Source organism: Coffea arabica, chromosome 9e, assembly GCF_036785885.1.
Source record: "Coffea arabica cultivar ET-39 chromosome 9e, Coffea Arabica ET-39 HiFi, whole genome shotgun sequence".
Lineage (NCBI taxonomy): Eukaryota > Viridiplantae > Streptophyta > Magnoliopsida > Gentianales > Rubiaceae > Coffea > Coffea arabica.
The window spans coordinates 32,179,848-32,197,879 of NC_092327.1; the positions used below are offsets into that span (position 1 = coordinate 32,179,848).

Genomic DNA, 18,032 nt, shown 5'->3' on the forward strand with positions numbered 1-18,032 from the left:
TACCGGACGTGGGACCCACTAGTGCGAAAAGTTCGGAAAAATTCGACCAACTAGGTTAAGTTTTGAATACTGGAATTAATTCACCGGGTGTTAAGAGATAAGTAGAGGGTGCTAAGCGGATTGATATAAAAGAGACAAGGTAGGTAGGTATTTATTAAAAGGTGACAAGTGTCACCATTTGAGTGGTTGAACCTTAAGACCACTATTCATGGTCTTACCATTTGACTTAAATAAACAAAAAATGACCCAAAAATCATCAAAAAAATCCTCAAAGGTGGCCGGCCCTCTCTTGCTCTCTTTCTCTCTCTCTTACTCCAAGCACAAGGAAGAAAACACTTCAATCTTGTTCCAAATCACCAAAACCAACCATCCAACCTTGATTTTGCTCCATAAAACCACTTAAGGAAGTGTTGGTGAGTTGTTGTGTGAAGTTTTTTTTTGGAAGGTTAAGGTGACCAATAGCTCTCTCTCTCTTGTTCTAAGGTAAGTGGTGAAGAATCACCCTCCTCCTTTAATTGATGCTTAAATCATGCTTAGTGGTAGTATAAGATGCAAGTTGATGGATTATTTCTTGATTTGTGGTTGAAATGATGAAGTTTTATTATTTTTGGGGATTTTTCTGTTTTAATATAAGCATGATTGTGTGGCTATCTATGATGATTATAAATGGTATATAATGACTCTAGGAGGTGGAAAAAGTGATTAATTGCAACCAATTTTTGGTTTGGAAGAAATTTCAGAAAATTAGGGTTCTTGAGGGAGCATTCTGCCCGAATTTTTAGGTCCTAGTTAGAGGCCGAATTGGCCTTGGCTTAAAACATGAAAGTTGTAGGGAATGACATTTTAGAAGTGCCTACAAAATTTTAGGTCAATCGGAGTAGTGTATAATGAGATAAGTCGAAATTACTATTGCTGTTCTGGTTTTACCCGAATGTAAGAATTGCGCCTGTAATTGGCTGGAATTTCTTCCGAATTGGTTGTTGAGGCCTTCTGATGAAATTTAGCTCTGTTTCTTAGCTTTCAGATGGTTTTATAATTTCTAGATTTGGACTTGGAGAGCCTGAGTTATGATGTTTCCGCTAGCATGCGTTTTGGTGAATCTGTTTTACGTTTTTGATGTAGTATCTTGCATTTTTAACCTGTTTGCACTCAAAACTGGGTTGAGTGACCTTCTGTTATGTTGTAGCCCTGTCTTTTAGCTTCGAAATGGTGGGTCTTGCACCCTCATCCGATAATCGTAGTGAAATTGGTGTCATTACCGCAAAATGAGGACAAAAACTGTTTTTTTCAGGGCCAAAGCTAGTTACATTTCCGAAATTTCTGGTTTCCTTTAATGTTTGTATATGCTTATGGAACCCTATTGGGGTCATGTTTGGCCTTGGTTTATGACTCGTTATCGAGTCTCATTGTATTTGTTTGCATGTTTTAGGACGTGACCGTGGTGCACAACATTCTTTTGACGGAAGTGCATGAAACCACATTTGCTAGCTTGGTGAGTGTACTACTCACTTGTGTGCTCTTATATGGCTTTGATATTTGAACTTGAGATGTTGAATGTTAATTGATTGAAGTGAGAGTGTACTTTATCACTCTCACTTATTGTTTCGCATGTTATTAAAAAGTTATTGGAATGTTCTATGAAATGTTATATGAAATGAAATACATGACTTGGTGTCGTTTGGACGAGTCTCCAACGACTACAAATGTTATCAATGAGCTCAACCCCATTGGTAATTGATTGAATCGAGCCGGCGAGGGCTTGGTCGTGCCAATTAATGTGCCTTGGGGCAATGTTATATGGAATCTTGTAGTATGATAGACTCTCGATTCCGGTTTACTCGAGTAATACCACAATGCACGTGTTTGGATTTCGGGCCTGGTTGGGGAATGTTAGGTGGAAGGAATGGAAGTAAAGTGGAGTCTACGGTTGGTTATTGTTGAACATTGACGGAGAGTCAATGACGTTCGATCAAGAAATGCAAACGAGGAAAAGGGCTCTTGAGAGCCATCTGTATCCTTTTATCACCATATTTGACGTGTGCCTTTGCTTATGTTTATTATATTGATTGAAAGCTTGATGCTTATATGCACTTGGTTGCGTAAGTGATAGTATCTCACTGGGCAATTAGCTCACACCGTTCCTTTTGTTTTCCTTACAGGAATATAAACTCTTTTGGAATGGCTTTTGATAAGGGGTTGCCGAGTGGTCCCCTAAGTGCATTGTGATCCAACCTTTTGTTTGAATTGTAATTTGCAAACCTTATATGGATAATCTTGTAGGATCACTTTTGTGATGCCATTTTGGCTTGTATATGCTAAATGACAAGTTGTAAATGTATTTTTGATGTTTGGTTGGATTACGGACAGGTTCGGCTTCCAAACGGAAAAGAAAAAAAATTTTGGCGAGGACTGCCTGGCCTAAATCCGGCCAGGAATCCGGCCAGAAACTGGCCGGATTTGCGGCCGGATTGCCTGGGGAAAATTTGAATCCGGGCTGTTAGCTACTGGACAGTATCCGGCCAAGAATCCGACTGGTAATCCAGCCAGATTCCGGCCGGATTCTGCTGTGTCAGGCCACTATTCATCGTTTCATTTTTTTATTTTTTTTTATTTTGGTACTTGTGGTTTGTCCGAGTGCGTTTTTACTTTCCCGAAACGTTTTAGATCGCGTGTAACTACTCGTTAGTCCTGGCGAGAGCTGGGCAGGCAGTCCGCTAACCTCTTTGGTTCGCCTTAGGGGAAGGTGGGGCTGTCACAGATTTTGATACATACTTTTCTATATCTTACATAGTTTTGGAATTAGTGTTAAGCGAAATAATAAGCATGTATGGTAAGCAATATACATAGTACGGAAGTGCAAAGAACTTTCTCATCATAAATTTCAATTTTGGACACTTTGCATTTATATTTTTAAACTCGGACCGGGTCGGCCGGTCCGATCGGTCGAATCGAGAACCGGCCAACTGTTCGGTCCAAGTTATCCCTAAAAACCGGAAAAATAAAAACTCGGTCAAACCAGATCAAAATTTGGGTTTGACCGGGAAAATTGAAGAACCGGTTGTCAAAGTTCTTTTTTTTTGAAAGGCCAAAGCATTTTTAATATTATGTTTTGACCCCTAAATTGTTAAAAATTATTAATATACCTCAAATATTTCATACTTTATAAATGTTGTCTTAAAGTTTGGTGTTATTTTTCAATTAAGTCCATAATTTTAATTCTAAACTTGTTAATGTTCATTAAATAATATAAATTACTACTTGATTGTTCTAATTTCTTTGTATTTTCTTGTTAAATATATTTGAAACATCAAATATATATGAATATACTTTTATTAATATTAACAAACTCTTAGGTATTTTACATATACTATTTTAATTTTTAAATAATTTTTATTTATGACATCATCCGGTTCAACCCCGGTCGAACCCTGACCCTTGAGCTCGATCAAGTCGATACCCGGTCCGAGTCTGAAAACATAGCTTTGCATCCTAAACTCTTAATTTTGGACACTTTGTACCGTAAACTCTCAAATTTGTCCTATTTAAGTCTAATCAATAATTACATTTATAAAATTAATGAGATAAAAGATAGCAAACATTAATAATAATGTACTGTTTTGCTCTAATTGCGATCTTTTAACTTTTTTGACACTTTTAGAATACTGTCATTGATTTATATGGTCTCAATCATTAATATTGTTAGAAAAATGAATGAGATAAAAGATTGTGTAAATTAATTATGATATATTGTTTTGTTTTTGCTATGGGACTGTGGCACCTTTGGACCACTTTTGACACATTATTATTCATTTGTTGGATCCTCTATGCCATTAATTTTGCTAAAGTTTATATTCATTGGATTTAAATGGGATGAATTTGAGAATTAGGGTGCAAAACATTTAAAATTAATAGTTTAAGGTGCAAAGTATCCACCATTGAAGTATAGGGTGTAAAGTGAAAAAGTAATACAAATTCAAAAATACAAAGTGGAGTTCGTTCAAATATCGATCCCCTAACTTAAAATGTCAAAAATTGTATATTAACAAGTAGGCTAAAGAAATTATATTAACAAGTCGAGACCTTAGGACTCAAAGGTCCTGGGTTATAATCCTCATCTTCTCGCCTCTTAAATTCCATCCATCCCCTGTTAGGTTATATATATATATATATATATATATATGAAAAACTGGACTAAAGAAGTAAGCTGCTGCTCTGGTCGTCTTTGCTAATCCTCACTCGTAACTAGTGTAAATCATACAATTAAGCAACTATTTTTGTAACCCGCATCTACTAGCCACAAAAACTATAGGCTATTGACAGATTATTTTAGAAGAAATATTATGTGCAAAATTTCTGTTGCATCCTTTTTTTTAACGTAATCTTCGTACCGATTCCAAAAAGCTTGACAAATATTAACTAAGATATTTGACCAGTGTTATATAGGCAAATGGTACGCCAATCGCAGATTTAGTTCAATAAAAAAAAAACTAGCCAAGTTTATATTCCTAACCAATATTAAAAAGATTATTTCATTGAAAAAATCATTGAAATTATCAAATTCGAAAGAACATGGAAACGAAGAAATCACAATTTTCTTCCTTGCTGTATAGAACGTTGAAAATAGCAATCTAAACATAATATTTTCCTTAATCTCTTGCTATCAAATAAATCTGACTTCCAGTATCTAAAAGTGTTGTTTCTGATCTTCAACCATTAGAACAGTTAAAACCAGGATTTAAAAAGCAACTGAGAACACATAAAACTACTCTTTTTTAAAAAAAAAAAAAAAGAAGGAGCTAAAATTCGGTGTTTAAAATCATTTGAGAATAGCAAACCCCAAATAAACAAAACAGAACCTCTTAACTACTCCCCCTTAATTAATGAAAAAAATCAATTAGCAAAAGATTAAAGTGATCTAACTAACTAAATTAACAAGGTTGACTTGGGGAGCAAGTGCCTAGCTAAGCATGCATGGAGTAAACCTGGTCAACAATTCTATTCTGTTCCAACAAGAAAATAATTCATTGCCTTCCTTAGATGGTTCCTCCACCATATTCGATCGCACCAGCTGCTTTCCGTCATTGTGCTTCTCACGTTAGTATTCATTTCCTCCCCAAATTCTTCGCTTATTAATTAGGACTAAAACTCAGAAATGAATTGTATGCCTTTTTTTTTCCCTCTCAATTCACCCGCAGTTTCATTGTGATTTCATAACTAGTATGCTTTAATTTGATTCATCTTGTTTCTTAATGTTATTATTTGATGAATGGACTATTAGGGAATTGACTTAATTTCCTTTAGATAGATTCTTTATTTTGTGTGAAAGTAACTAATTTTCTAATTATTTTAGTTACTTGATTTTTTTTTTTTAAGTGTAAGTGGGAGATCTCGAACTCGAGATCTCTCACTCACACTCCCTCCCCCGAACCACCCAACCCATCCCTCCCTCCTATTTGAAATAGTAGCCTAAGAATTTTCTATTTGTATGAGTTTAGGAATTAGAAATTATTTCTTATTTTATATAAGATTATGTATTAGTAATTATTTTCTATTATTACTTGGATTTTGGCCAGGTAATGTGGCCATGAATCAAGAGAATAAACTATTGTCTCAATTCTTTGGAATGACAAAGTACAACTAAAGTCATAGTTGATAGGGGTAATTGCTAATTGAAGAACACTTCATTTCACCGAATTGTTAGCTTTAACTCTTAGTCCAGGGAGCTAGCAAAGTGCTTAATAAATACAATTTGGGTGCAAAGTGATTTTTGGATCAAACTTTAGGGGGGAATTTAATGCAATTTACTACCCATTTTTCATGTTCCAATAAAAAAAAACTATCAGCCAAAGTATAAAGATAGAGTAAATCTTATATATACTGATAATATATACACTATCATCGTTGGATTCATGACACATGTACAAAATTTAGAGTTCAAATTCAAATTTTGTATAATTGTGATTCATTCAATAGTGTATTGTGTAAGAAAGATTAATTCATAAAGGGGCTCCAATAAAAAAAATCTATTAGGCAAAGTATAAAGATATTGCACTAAAAGTTAATCAGCGAAATTGACGTGGGCAGCAAGTGTGCATGAATTGGTAAAACATGGAGTTGCCTGGTCAACAATTGTATAATATTCCATACGCGAAGATAATCCATTGTCTTCTTTAGACACCTTCACCACCATACTCAGACACCACCACCAGCTTTACGACATCTTACTTCTCAGGTCAATATTCATTTCCTTCCCAAATTTTAGCAATTTTTGTCATTTAAAGTTTGCTATGGAAAAAATTTCCACGAAATTCTTGAAGCACATATATCAGTTCTTATGTGATTTTATATTTTTCTTGTTTATTTGAATAGTCTTTCTGCTTGATGCATGTTATTATCTCATGAAAAAGTTCAAATGATCGAATCGAATGAATCAGTTACTGATCAATTCGTTCTAAGTTTGAATATATGTGAATTTTGCTCGCTCCTTGAATCTTGATTGACAGCAGCTTTATCAGCGTCCAATCATGGAGACGTTGACGATTGAAGAAAAGGTTAAAAATGCAGAAATTTTGATTGATCAGAAGAATGAAGCTCGGTTTGAGATTGTTCAAAGACTAGAGAAGAGAGAGGTGAAAATTCAACAGTATGAGCTCAATATTTTTACAGTAAAAATCCCAATTAATTAATCTTTTTTTTTTCCAGTTTGGAGTGTACTATTGATTTTTTTTTTTTTAAGTATTCTTCTGCCTTACAAAAAATCAAATACAGTTTGATCGGTTTCATATGCTCACCGAATTAGAAGGCCTGTCGCTCGAAATTGAAAATTTTGCTGTAAACATTAAAGAACCAATTCAATATTTACAAGGAGCTGTAGATGAGTATAAAGCTGCAGAAGAATTTACAAACCAGGTAGGTATATTTACCATATTCACTATTTTCATTGGACAAGTTTCAATTAGCTATTATTTGAATTGACTAACTTTATTATAGGTGATTGATATTTTTCCTTTCCAACTTTTCAAGAACAGATTAACAGCTTATTTCATCGGCTCAAAAATGGGAGAAACCCCTTAACTGAGGAGAAACAAATCCTTAGAAAAATCAAATGTGCTCAAGAACAAAGAGATAAGTATTCTGCATATGTTGAAGCCAAAACTTGGAGTCACTGGCGTTTCCCAAAAGTACTTTTAAACTCTAAGGAATCGGTCCAAAGTCATTTGGATGTAAGACTCTTTTTGCTGCTTCTTTATTTTTTTTTTCTCCCCTGTTCTTCTTTTTGGGTGCATATTGAAGTTTCACCAATACAACTATATTTCAGCGACTGTACAATGAACTTGAAGGAGGAAGCAAGCAACAGAAGGCATATTATTCTGGGATTCACCAACTTAAGAAGAGATTACCTGCTGTTGAGAGAGATATTAGTTATTTGCAGAAAAAGCTGGAAAAATAGATTGCGAAAGAGGCCAGTTGTATAAGCATCTTCAAGAACTCAGAACTTGTCTCGAAAACTATTCTTGATTGTGACTTGAAAGCCTTAATTTACAAGAGTTGCTCGAACTATATTAGCTACGGTCAGAAAAGTCCTTAGATGATACCTAATCCCACATCAATGGGATAGGCAACACAGGAATGGCTAATAACATTCTTGCTTAAGGCAACTAAGAGAGAATGCTTGGAAGCAAATTGATGCAGTGGTGGGAAATGGACAAAACATTTACTTATAGCCCATTAATCAGACATTATGGAAGGGAGATTGTAACTCAGTTTGGTAGTTCTATCGATGCAAAATTAGAATCACTAATGGAGAATGGAGAATGGAGCTGGCCTACAGGAAAAAGTAAGGAACCAAAAAGTGGAAGATTTAATCTGAGCAGTCCCTACAGAATGCAGGCCACTACCTCAGGAGCAGGATTCATTTAGATGGGCAGGAGACATAGCAAGAATATATACAACTATATCAGCAGTTCAATTGTTGAGAAGCAGCAATCAAACTGTAGCATGGTTTAAACTGGTATGGTTTAAGGGTTATATACCTCGTTATGCATTCATAATGTGGTTGGTATGTAAAAACAGGTTGGCTACAAGAGATAGATTAATGAGACGGCGGATTAATTATTTCAGAAAATCGGTGTCCATTATGTGCCTGTGCCAGGGAATCAATAGACCATCTGTTTTTTTCTTGTGACTATTCAGCCTATGTACGGGGTAGAATCCAGCAACCGTGTCTTCTTTATAGAGGAAAGCATGGATGAAATCAGGAAGTAGAATGGTGGATACGAAATATTACAAATGATTCATTCTTGAACAGGGTAAGGAAACTTGCAATGTTAGCAGTTGTGTATATGTTATGGAGAGAAAGGAATAGAAGAGTCTTTAGAGGAAAAGCGACAACAGCAGAAATGGCGATGTAGGGGATAGTGTAGGTGATAAGCAGCATTGTGGCAGGTTGGAAAAACATCCCAAGAACCAAAGCAAATTGGGAACTGAGTTTAGAATGAAATTTTAGTCCTAAGATTTGTTTTATGGTAGATTACTAATGTATAGAGTAGTAGATAAGGAGATATTGCAATATATAAGGATGTACTGCTGTGTAAACTGATTGCTAATCATCAATAAATATTTGATTTTTGCCCAAAAAAAAAAACATTCTTGTTTAAGCGTTACCAATAATTTGGCTTGTACATTTGGGTCTAGCCTTTTAGGTCCAAGAGTTATGTAGCATGGGCTACTCAATAAGTTGGATTAATCATTTTGAAGTTGTGATTCTGATTAAAGTTATTTAGACCAGTACATGAACTCAGGACGTTACAGTATTTCATCCTATTTTGAGCATTACTTGCCCACTGTTGCATTAGTTTCAACAATGGTTGTCAATAATTATATTGAAGTAGGACAGCATTTGTGTTTTATGAGGTGAAGTGCCTAAAATTGGACTTTAAAGGCTAATGTGAAATCACGTCTATTATTTAAGAGTCCAAAATAGAATTTATCCAAAATTGGACTTTCTATGCTTCGTATGACAATTTGAGAGACCAAATTGCTCATAGAAATAGCCAAGATCCTTATTTCGTTGTACTATATCTTTTGCAAGTTGTTTAAGCATCTTGTCTTGCTTATAAACTTTTAAGGCAACTTGTTGGATTTGGCTTATAAGCTATCTATAGGTGATTATTTCTCATGAAACAACACCATCATACTGATTTTGGAGCTCATATTGATTTAGGAAGGCTATTAAGGAACTTTTCTTTCTAATTGGCTTGATTACCACCTGCTCTATCATAGATTCTAGTCAGAAAAGTATCCTTATACCAACGGAAATCTGAAAGGTTTTTGAACTTGAGAGAGGTTGCCGGAAAGAGGGGAGAAGAGAGGAGGGAAGAGGAGAGAAAGGGAGGGAGAAGACAGGGAGAGAGAGAGGAAAAAAAAACCTTCTCTTGCTGCCGGCGCGGGCAGCCAACAAGTGGATGAGGTGAGGGTGAAGAAGTGGAGAGGAAAGAAAAGGAAAAAGAAAGAAAGAATAAAAAAATAAAATAAAAGAAAAAGTTTTACATTTTAAAAATTTTTTCTGCAAATTCTACAATAAATTACAGTAAAATTTTAGATAAACATCAAAAAAATTCATCTGTTAAACGGGACCTAAGTCTCGATTTTATTAAATTTAATGAGTTTGAATATGGATTAAAGAGATCCATTTCAAACTCTATTTATTGACATACCTAGCCTAGTCATGATAAACGAACCATTGCAGATGCAAGGTCATTTGATTTCTGTTTGGATATCGGAGTAGAAAAGATTATTGTTCAATCTTTGGCAATACGCTTCTCACTACTAACAGCAAGTGTAAATCAAAGGCTGAAGCAAGTACTTAGAGTCACTCTCGTTCGCTAAACTTAGCACAATTACCCACTAAGCACAATGCAAGACAAGTGACACTCACACCCACAATAATTAAAGCTAATGGAAGCTTTTCCAATGCAATTTTCTATTCTGTTTTTGGTCGTATCTTTATAATTCATTTTGGCACAAAAACGAAATTGAAATAACTTCTCGTTTTTGGAAAGGCCATCGAAATAAATAAAAGTATTAATTTCAATTAATCCCCTTAAGGTATATCCCGTTTCCCATTTTATCCCCTGATTTTTTATTCGGTTTGTCTAACGAGTGTCCTATCGTTAAGATATATTTCAGGTGTTATATTTTTTAAAATATAAGATTAATTACTAAAAATAAATAAATATAAAGGAGCATAGATAAGATTAAATAAGAAAAATATATAAATGCAAGAGATGATAATAGATGTTAGTATGTGTGTATATATATATATATATGATAGGTTAGGTGAATACTAAATATGTTAACGAATGCCTTGTAAGCACCCGTTAGAAAAAAAAATTTTATTTCACAAGAAATATTATGTGCAAAATTTCCATTACAACTTTTTTTTTTTTTAACATAATCCTCATACCGCTTCTGAAAAGCTTGACAAATGTTAACTAAGATATTTGACCAGGTGTTATATTGAGAAATGGTAAGCCAATTGCAGATATCTGACTTCCAGAATCTAAAAGCGCCTATTTTGTTGCTTCTATCTTCAGCCATTTTTCCTATAGAAAAGTTAAAACCAGGATTTAAAAAGCAACTAAGAACACAAACAACAGCTCTCTCTATTTTTTTTTTTTCTCAAAAGCTAAAATTAGGTGTTTAAAGTCATTTGAGAATAGCAAATGATTAATAAAAAAAAAAGTCAATTAGGCAAAGATTAAGGCAATTAACATGGTTGACTTGGGGAGCAAGTGCCTTGCAAAGCATGCATGGAGCAAACCTGGTCCACAATTCTATTCTATTCCAACACGAAAATAATTCATTGCCTTCCTTAGATGGTTCCACCACCATATTTGATCCCACCACCTGCTTTCCCTCATTCTGCTTCTCAGGTTGGTATTCATTTCCTCCCAATTTCTTCCCTTATTAAGTAGGACTAAAACTCAGAAATGAATTGTATGCTTCTTATTTATAAAAAAAAAAAAAAAAAAAAAATCACCAGCATTTTCATAATTACTGTTAAGTTTGTTTTGATTTTATATGTAGTATGCTTTAATTTGATTCGTCTCATTTCTTAATGTAAATTATTTGATGAATGAAGTACTGATCAGAACGATTAGATCAACTGTTTATCGACTTAGTAAACTTGCTAATTGCCTAGCTATAAATTTGAAAGATATGTGACCTTCATTCCTCCTTGAATCTTGATTGACAGCAGGCTTATTGGTATTTTGGATCATGGAGATTTTGAATCTTGAAGAAAAAGTTAAAAATGCAGAAGCTTTGATTCATCAGAAGAATGAAGCTCGACTTGAGATTGTTCAGAGATTGCAGAAGAGAGAGGTAAAATTTGGATACCATATATGACCTCAATCTTTCTCTTACACTGAAAGTTCCAACTCCTTCAATTTTCTTTCTAATATCTTAAGATTTGTTTTCTTTTCTTCTTCCATTAAAACTATCCAATACAGTTTGATCGATTCCATATTCGCACACAATTAGAGAACCTATCTCTGTACCATGGATACTACAAAGTAGATGCAATTCGATATTTACAAGGAGCTCTAGATGAGTATGATCATGTCGATGAATTTACAAAGCAGGTGAATCAGAAAAAATTGTTTTTGACTGCATACGATTTAATTTTTTCCTTTGGATATCAATTTAACATATTTCAATTAGTATACCATCTGAATTACAAACTTTGTTCCAATCCGACTTTGCAAAAACAGATTAAGGGCTCATTTCATCGGCTTAAATGTGGGAGAAACTCCTTAGCAGAGGAGAAACAAATCCTCAGAGAAATCAAGTGTGCACAAGAACAAAAAGAAAAGTCATGCGCAAATCTTGAAGCAAAAAGTTGGAGTCACTGGCAATTAGGAGACGTGCTTTTGAACTCAAAGGAATCGATCAAAAGTCAATTTGATGTAAGATCTTTTTGTTTTTGCAGTTTTTACTGAATATGAATGCACATATATTGAAGTTTCTCCTCTACAATTGTTTTTCAGCAGCTGTACAATGAACTTGAAGGAGAAAGCAAGCAACAGAAGGCATATTATTCAAAGATTAAGGGGCTTCAGAAAAGATTGCCTCCTGTCGAAAGAGAGATTAGTTCTTTGGAGAAAAAACTGGAAGAAATAGATTGCGAAAGAAAGGAATTGTATGGGCATCTTGAACAACTTAGAAGTTGTGTCGACACTCGACACCTGTTCTGGATTGTAAATTGAAAGCACTATCGCCCAGATCAATAAAGTTGGATTTTTTTGGTCAAATGGAGGCCGAAGCCGTATTCTGGGTAGGTTGAGGCTTCACAACTGGGGATGTCAATCACGTTTCACGGGCCATGTTTTAACAAGATAGAGCTCAAAAAAGAAGAAGAAAAAAGAAAAAAAAGAACTTACGCACTTCCAAACTTTGGGTTGAGGCCTAGATTAGAAGGCTCAGGTTCGGGTCATCATTTAACATGAGTTTTGGACTCATATTGAGTTCAACCCAACCTCATAATATATTTATAAATTATTATAAATTGAATATAAATTTTTAATGTTGTAATATGTATTTTCATATATTATACATATCATTTAATATGAAATTAATTATACATATGAATAGGTCTGGCTTTAATTGGGCTTAAGGCTGTGATGATCAAACTCGATTCAGAATTAATTCGGACCTATTATTTAGACCAAAACACTATCCAGCCTTGTGAAACATAAGGCTTATTGGGCTTTTTTGCAGACCGAATGAAGTGCGGCTCCATTGACAGTCCTGCTCAAGACGTAGAGGTTCTAAATTTCAATCTTCCTTTTTCTCTTCGCTTCTTAAATTCCACCGTTCTTTTGTTAGAAAAAAGTTCAAAAAATATTGCACAAATGGTCAACACCCACAAGTAAAATAAGAATAGTTAATACCACTTTTAAGTTATTGGCTACTACAATTTTGACATAAATTTTTGGAGTCAGCAGTTTAGATTCAAAAGTTATTATGTGGAGTCTAGGTTTGGGGCTGCTATCAATTAAATCTATGCCACATATTATTCGTTTTGAGTATGGAATTTTACTATAATGACCATGTGAGATCATGTTTGCAACGTGGTTTACCGTATTCATAACATTTTCTACTTTGTCGGGCTTGGTTCATGCAAGAAGTTGACTTTTTAGCCTTAAAGATTGTTAGACTAATAGCACTAGATTATATCAACGGCGAATTAGATAAATAAGAACAAGGAAGAATACAGTTGTTTGAAACGATTTAATGTACGTGAAGTGAAAAAAATAATTAAAAATATGTTCACTGAAAACGTATAAATTTTTCTGCAAAAAACCAGAACCCAAAACAGAAAATTGAGGAGCAATATATTCTACTACCCTTGAAAATAATTTCGCCTTCGTAGATGATAAAGTATGGTTCTCCTGGAATTAGCTGCTAAAACATGGAATTACGTGGTCAACAATAATATATTGTACTGCAAACACGACTATGATTGTGTTGGGGCAAAATGGGCAAAAACCGCACGGACAGAAGGATTCATATATTGCCGTCATTTAAATCTTCCACCACCGTGAGTTTGACCGCTAAATTCAAGCGCTTCCAACCGGATCACGACTTACAACAATTAATGGGATTATATTTGTTGACAAAGGCAAAATCAGAAAATTTCTTTTGACGAGGCAAACTCTAATTCAATTAAAACTTAAATATATAATTTAACATTTATAGTGTATCCACAATATTTTTCATGTTTCCATAATAATACCAAAAAGAAAACTAGGTAATTTGGGAAAAGTAACACATTTTCTAAAATAAGATCATCAAGGATTGATAAACATAACTAACTAATTCTTGTGAGCAGATACGAGAACTGTATTGATGAGACGATCTGTAAAAATTTTGTAAATAACTTACAGTCCAGAGGATATGTCCTATCGTGGTGATGACCGATGCAGAATATTTTCGTATAAAAAAAATGTAAAACATAACTGGGGAAGATGACGTGGTAACCGGCTTGACCGTATCCTTTGTCTTTATTATTGAAAACAAACGGCAAGATTTGGCTGAAGGTGCCAAGAATATAAAGAAAACTACCGTTCTCAAAAACCAGAAGAGAGAGAGAGAGAGAGAAGCTACGGTTCTCAAATTGTGTTTGTCAGCATTGCGACAAAGTTTATCCATAATCAGGACATAACTCGAAGTAATTATATATATTTTTTCAAAAAGGGCAAAAAAATTATAATAAGGTAAAGAGAATAATTTTACTAGTAATCAGTCCATGTAAGTGATTATACAAAGGAAATACGTACAAGGCCCCAAGTTATACAAATTGAGGCTCTATCAAAACAACATAGAAATCCAAGTGCAGCAGCACGATTAATCTGTAAAAAAAACTGAGAAATTGAACAGCAACCAAAAATTAAATGTTTCTCTCCTTTCTCTTTGTGTCGAGTCTTGATTTCCAGCCTGAAAAAGATTTTTTTTAAAAAAATCAGAAATATGCTGTTAAAGAAATCAAAGGGCAATAAACAAATTACATCAGATACGAGAAAATTAACAAAATATGAAGAAGAAGATCTACGGTAGAGGGGAACAAGAAAGAAAATGGAGTTTTGGCATGCTTGACTCCCCACATGGCACCCATCCATGGCAAATCCGCCACCGGATTGCTGTTAATGTGTGGCATGCAGGGAGCCAGGCACATCCTTTTACACCTATTTCCTTCATTCATCAACCACCAAAATCCCAATTCTTCATAAATCAACAGTCTTTCCACCATTTGGCATGCTGCTACTTGATGAGCAAATAGGTTTGCAGGTTCAAGAAAATACACAAGAAACTTGACAATATTTTGCAAAGACTATAATGGTGTGGATTTTTTTTCTTTACAAGGAGATTCTGTGGTATGCTGTGTCTGACTCAGGGGGGAAGGCAAATATATAAAGATCTCATTGATGAATGTGAATGAATAGGTGATAGGAATAACCCCTAATATTACATTCCTTATTTAAAATAAGGATGTTTTTCAAGATAAAGGAAAAAAAAGGGGTTCAAAAGTTGCACTAAAAGTTGGTCATAAGCATAAATGCCAAATGTATGTTAGTCACCCCATTACTCCTTCATCATTGCCTGAAATTAAACAAGAGAAGCTGACAAACAATAGTAGGTGAAGATTCAAGATATTACTATCTGTGGTTTCATATTTGCGTCCAAGCCATGTAAGAGGTTTTCCAGTTGAGTTTTTCAACTATAGTCAACAATAATTTCTAGTTGAGGTTTCCCAGATCATGCTTTTCTCCCACAAAGTTCGAAATCAAAATAAGTGTGAAAACCTAGGATAAAGAGCAAAGGGGTTAAAGAAAAGGAAAACTTGCCTTTAATTTCATCTAATGAGATGGCCAATAAGATGATCCTATATTGAGGATGAGGCTCAATCAGTGCCTTTAGTTAAGGAGATTAAAGCTGCATGTATTTCTTCTCAAAACTGACCATTTTGCACCTTCTAGTATCCACCTTCTATGGTCAAACATCAAAATTTAGAATGTTTTACTCTAATCACATCATCTAATCGACAAGCATTCGAATTGAAACTAGATTGGTGATATTATTGTTTATCATGACACAAATTTATGGTAATTATTCTCCAAGTAGTGAAAATTGAGCGTAAGAAGTTTGATACTTGTTACTGACTTCAGAGAATTAACTTCGAGTTTAAAGGGACATTAGTACTTCTTAGTGAACCAAAAAGACTATTGGTAAACAAATAGAGGTGCTAAATAAAAATTGGTTAAAAAAATTGTTGGTGCTTAACTAATTTATATAATGTGCCACAGGTTGATAGTATAAAGTATAAAAGTATTAAAATTGATTGCTTCGAAAAAAAAAAGCATTAAAATTGATAGTCTAAGAAGGAAACTGCAAATCAGACATAGTTTAAAAAAAAATTTTAATCGTACACATTACTAGGAATATAAGGGATTAAGGGAAGGGAGCCGGCTCGTGATCTCGAGCTAGCTAAGCAAGCCTATCGAGTTGAGTCCTCGCAGAGTCAATTTGATTTTATATATTTTTAATAATTTTTGTTAAGAGCAAAATTACGTGTATGTCCACTACATTTGTATTATTTATTAAAATGAAATGTTCATATATATATATATATATATATATAGGCAAATTATCCATTTGGCTCTTGAACTTTTAGTTTAGGTAAAATTAAACCCTCTAACTATTTGTAGTCAACTTTTAGCCCTCAAACTTGTAAAATTGGGAACGCGTGGTCCTTTTGACTAGTTTATCCGATTTTGCAACTGAAAAACCAAATCACACGAATGGCAGCATGCTTTAAAGAAGGGCATTTTTGTCCGTATAAAAGTAAGCAAAAAGTGAACAACTCCTTCCCTTTCCTTAATCCAGCCAAACAAGTCGAACCACACCTCTTTTCCTTACCCCTCTTCATCTTCACTTGAGGATCTTTATGGACGGAGAAGAGCAAGAGACAATTAGCACTGTCGGATTCAACAATAGCTAGGTATCATTGATATTGAAGCAACAATGGAGTGGCAAATCAGGCCGCAAAATAAATACTTTAATTCGGTCCTCGCTTATATGGTATGAAACTTTGTTGGAACCTTTAAATGTGAAATAGCTAGCATATTCAGTGGTTGGATGGGTAGCAATATTTTGGTGGTGGGGATTACTGAAAGTGACGTGGTAGTGGTCCTAGATGTGGGGGTTTGATGGTGGGGACCTAACTTTGTTGTTTGGTTGTTCAAAAAGTGTAGGGGTTTGCGAATAATCTTTAAGCATTTGATTAAAAGTTGGAACTTGTTTATTGTTTAACTTGGATTTGGGTATTAGATTAGGGTTACTTTTTTAAAAAGCATGTGAGGCAAAAATTGAAAATTAATTAATTATAGTTTAATTTTGAATAGCATATTTATCTGCACTTCTTGTAAGCCGAACTTGTATTGAAACGAAAAATTCACATATTGGTATGCAGCTCCAGAATTTGAAATATTTAGCATAAGATTGAACTACAGGAGAAGAATAAATTGGGAAAATTACGTAAGGTATGAGAATGGAGAAGTAGACTATATAGATATGTGTGATGATGAGCGTATGTTAATCCATGAGTTGAATAAAATGATTGAAAAAGTTGGTCATCCTAATGTAGCCATTTTGTACTATTACCTAGAACCAATTGCAGACATGGGGATTGGTTTGAGAGAATTGTCCACTGATACTCATGTTAGGACCTTCTGTGATTGGGCATATAATTTCAAGGTGATGGAAGTGTATTGTCATCATCTAACAGTAATAGAAATTGAAGAACTGAATAATAATCTAATAATAGAGTCACCAAATGAGGGAAAAAAATAAAGCTGGAGTTGTCATAGAGGAATTAGATGAGTAGGAATGCATAACTAGAGATGTGGAGATTCAGAAGAGAAGTACTAGAAGGGATTCTATAGTTGGGGCAGTAGGGGGTGAAAAGAGAGCAAAATGCAGTCATGCAATTACTAATGTTGGGACAACAGAGGGTCAAAATGGAGTAGACTGTAGTAATGCAACAACTAATTGTGGGGCTGATGAATCAATAGGTATAGAAAACATTGAAAATGAATTTGAATCAGAATCAGATGAAGAAAAATATAGATTTAGTGGTGCCAATGACTATGGTGGCGAAGAGGAAATGTTAGACATTCTGTTTTCCAATGTTGATGGCAGTGGTGAAACCTCACAGCAACACCATGGAGATGAAACCACACCTGACCAGACGCAGTGTTCACAACAAGCAGAGGTTTTAGACATGCAAATAGAAACTGACTTGGAATCACAGCAGCAAGGTGTGAGAAAGAAACAAGTTAGGAGAAGGAGAACTAGACCAACAAATCAATCTAGCCAGGGACCAGAGGATACAAATTCACTCTAGCAAGATTACATCCCTTATCACCTAAGTAGTGACAATGGCTCATTAGATGATAAATTCAAAGGAAAAT

General features: G+C 34.4%; 2 protein-coding genes and 1 long non-coding RNA gene across 3 annotated transcripts; 2 read left to right on the top strand and 1 right to left on the bottom strand.

Annotated features, from left to right (window-relative positions):
* The first annotated feature begins 6,157 nt into the window (after nucleotides 1-6,157).
* On the top strand, nucleotides 6,158-7,508 carry LOC140014548 (proton pump-interactor 1-like). Its single transcript, XM_072065558.1, has 5 exons — nucleotides 6,158-6,232; nucleotides 6,507-6,629; nucleotides 6,769-6,909; nucleotides 7,029-7,223; nucleotides 7,319-7,508. Exons 2-5 carry the CDS (start codon nucleotides 6,525-6,527, stop codon nucleotides 7,448-7,450), a joined length of 573 nt encoding a protein of 190 aa, XP_071921659.1. The 5' UTR covers nucleotides 6,158-6,232; nucleotides 6,507-6,524; the 3' UTR covers nucleotides 7,451-7,508.
* A 3,318-nt stretch (nucleotides 7,509-10,826) lies between these two features.
* On the top strand, nucleotides 10,827-12,492 carry LOC113709262 (uncharacterized). The gene is made up of 5 exons (XM_072065358.1): nucleotides 10,827-10,934; nucleotides 11,261-11,385; nucleotides 11,514-11,645; nucleotides 11,775-11,969; nucleotides 12,051-12,492. The coding sequence occupies exons 2-5, from the start codon at nucleotides 11,281-11,283 to the stop codon at nucleotides 12,267-12,269; spliced, it is 651 nt and encodes a 216-aa protein (XP_071921459.1). The 5' UTR covers nucleotides 10,827-10,934; nucleotides 11,261-11,280; the 3' UTR covers nucleotides 12,270-12,492.
* Nucleotides 12,493-14,205: 1,713 nt separating this feature from the next.
* LOC140014481 (uncharacterized) lies at nucleotides 14,206-15,088 on the bottom strand. The gene is made up of 2 exons (XR_011821242.1): nucleotides 14,615-15,088; nucleotides 14,206-14,499 (listed from the first exon to the last, which is right to left on the bottom strand). It is a non-coding gene; the product is annotated as an uncharacterized lncRNA (long non-coding RNA).
* Nucleotides 15,089-18,032: the final 2,944 nt, after the last annotated feature.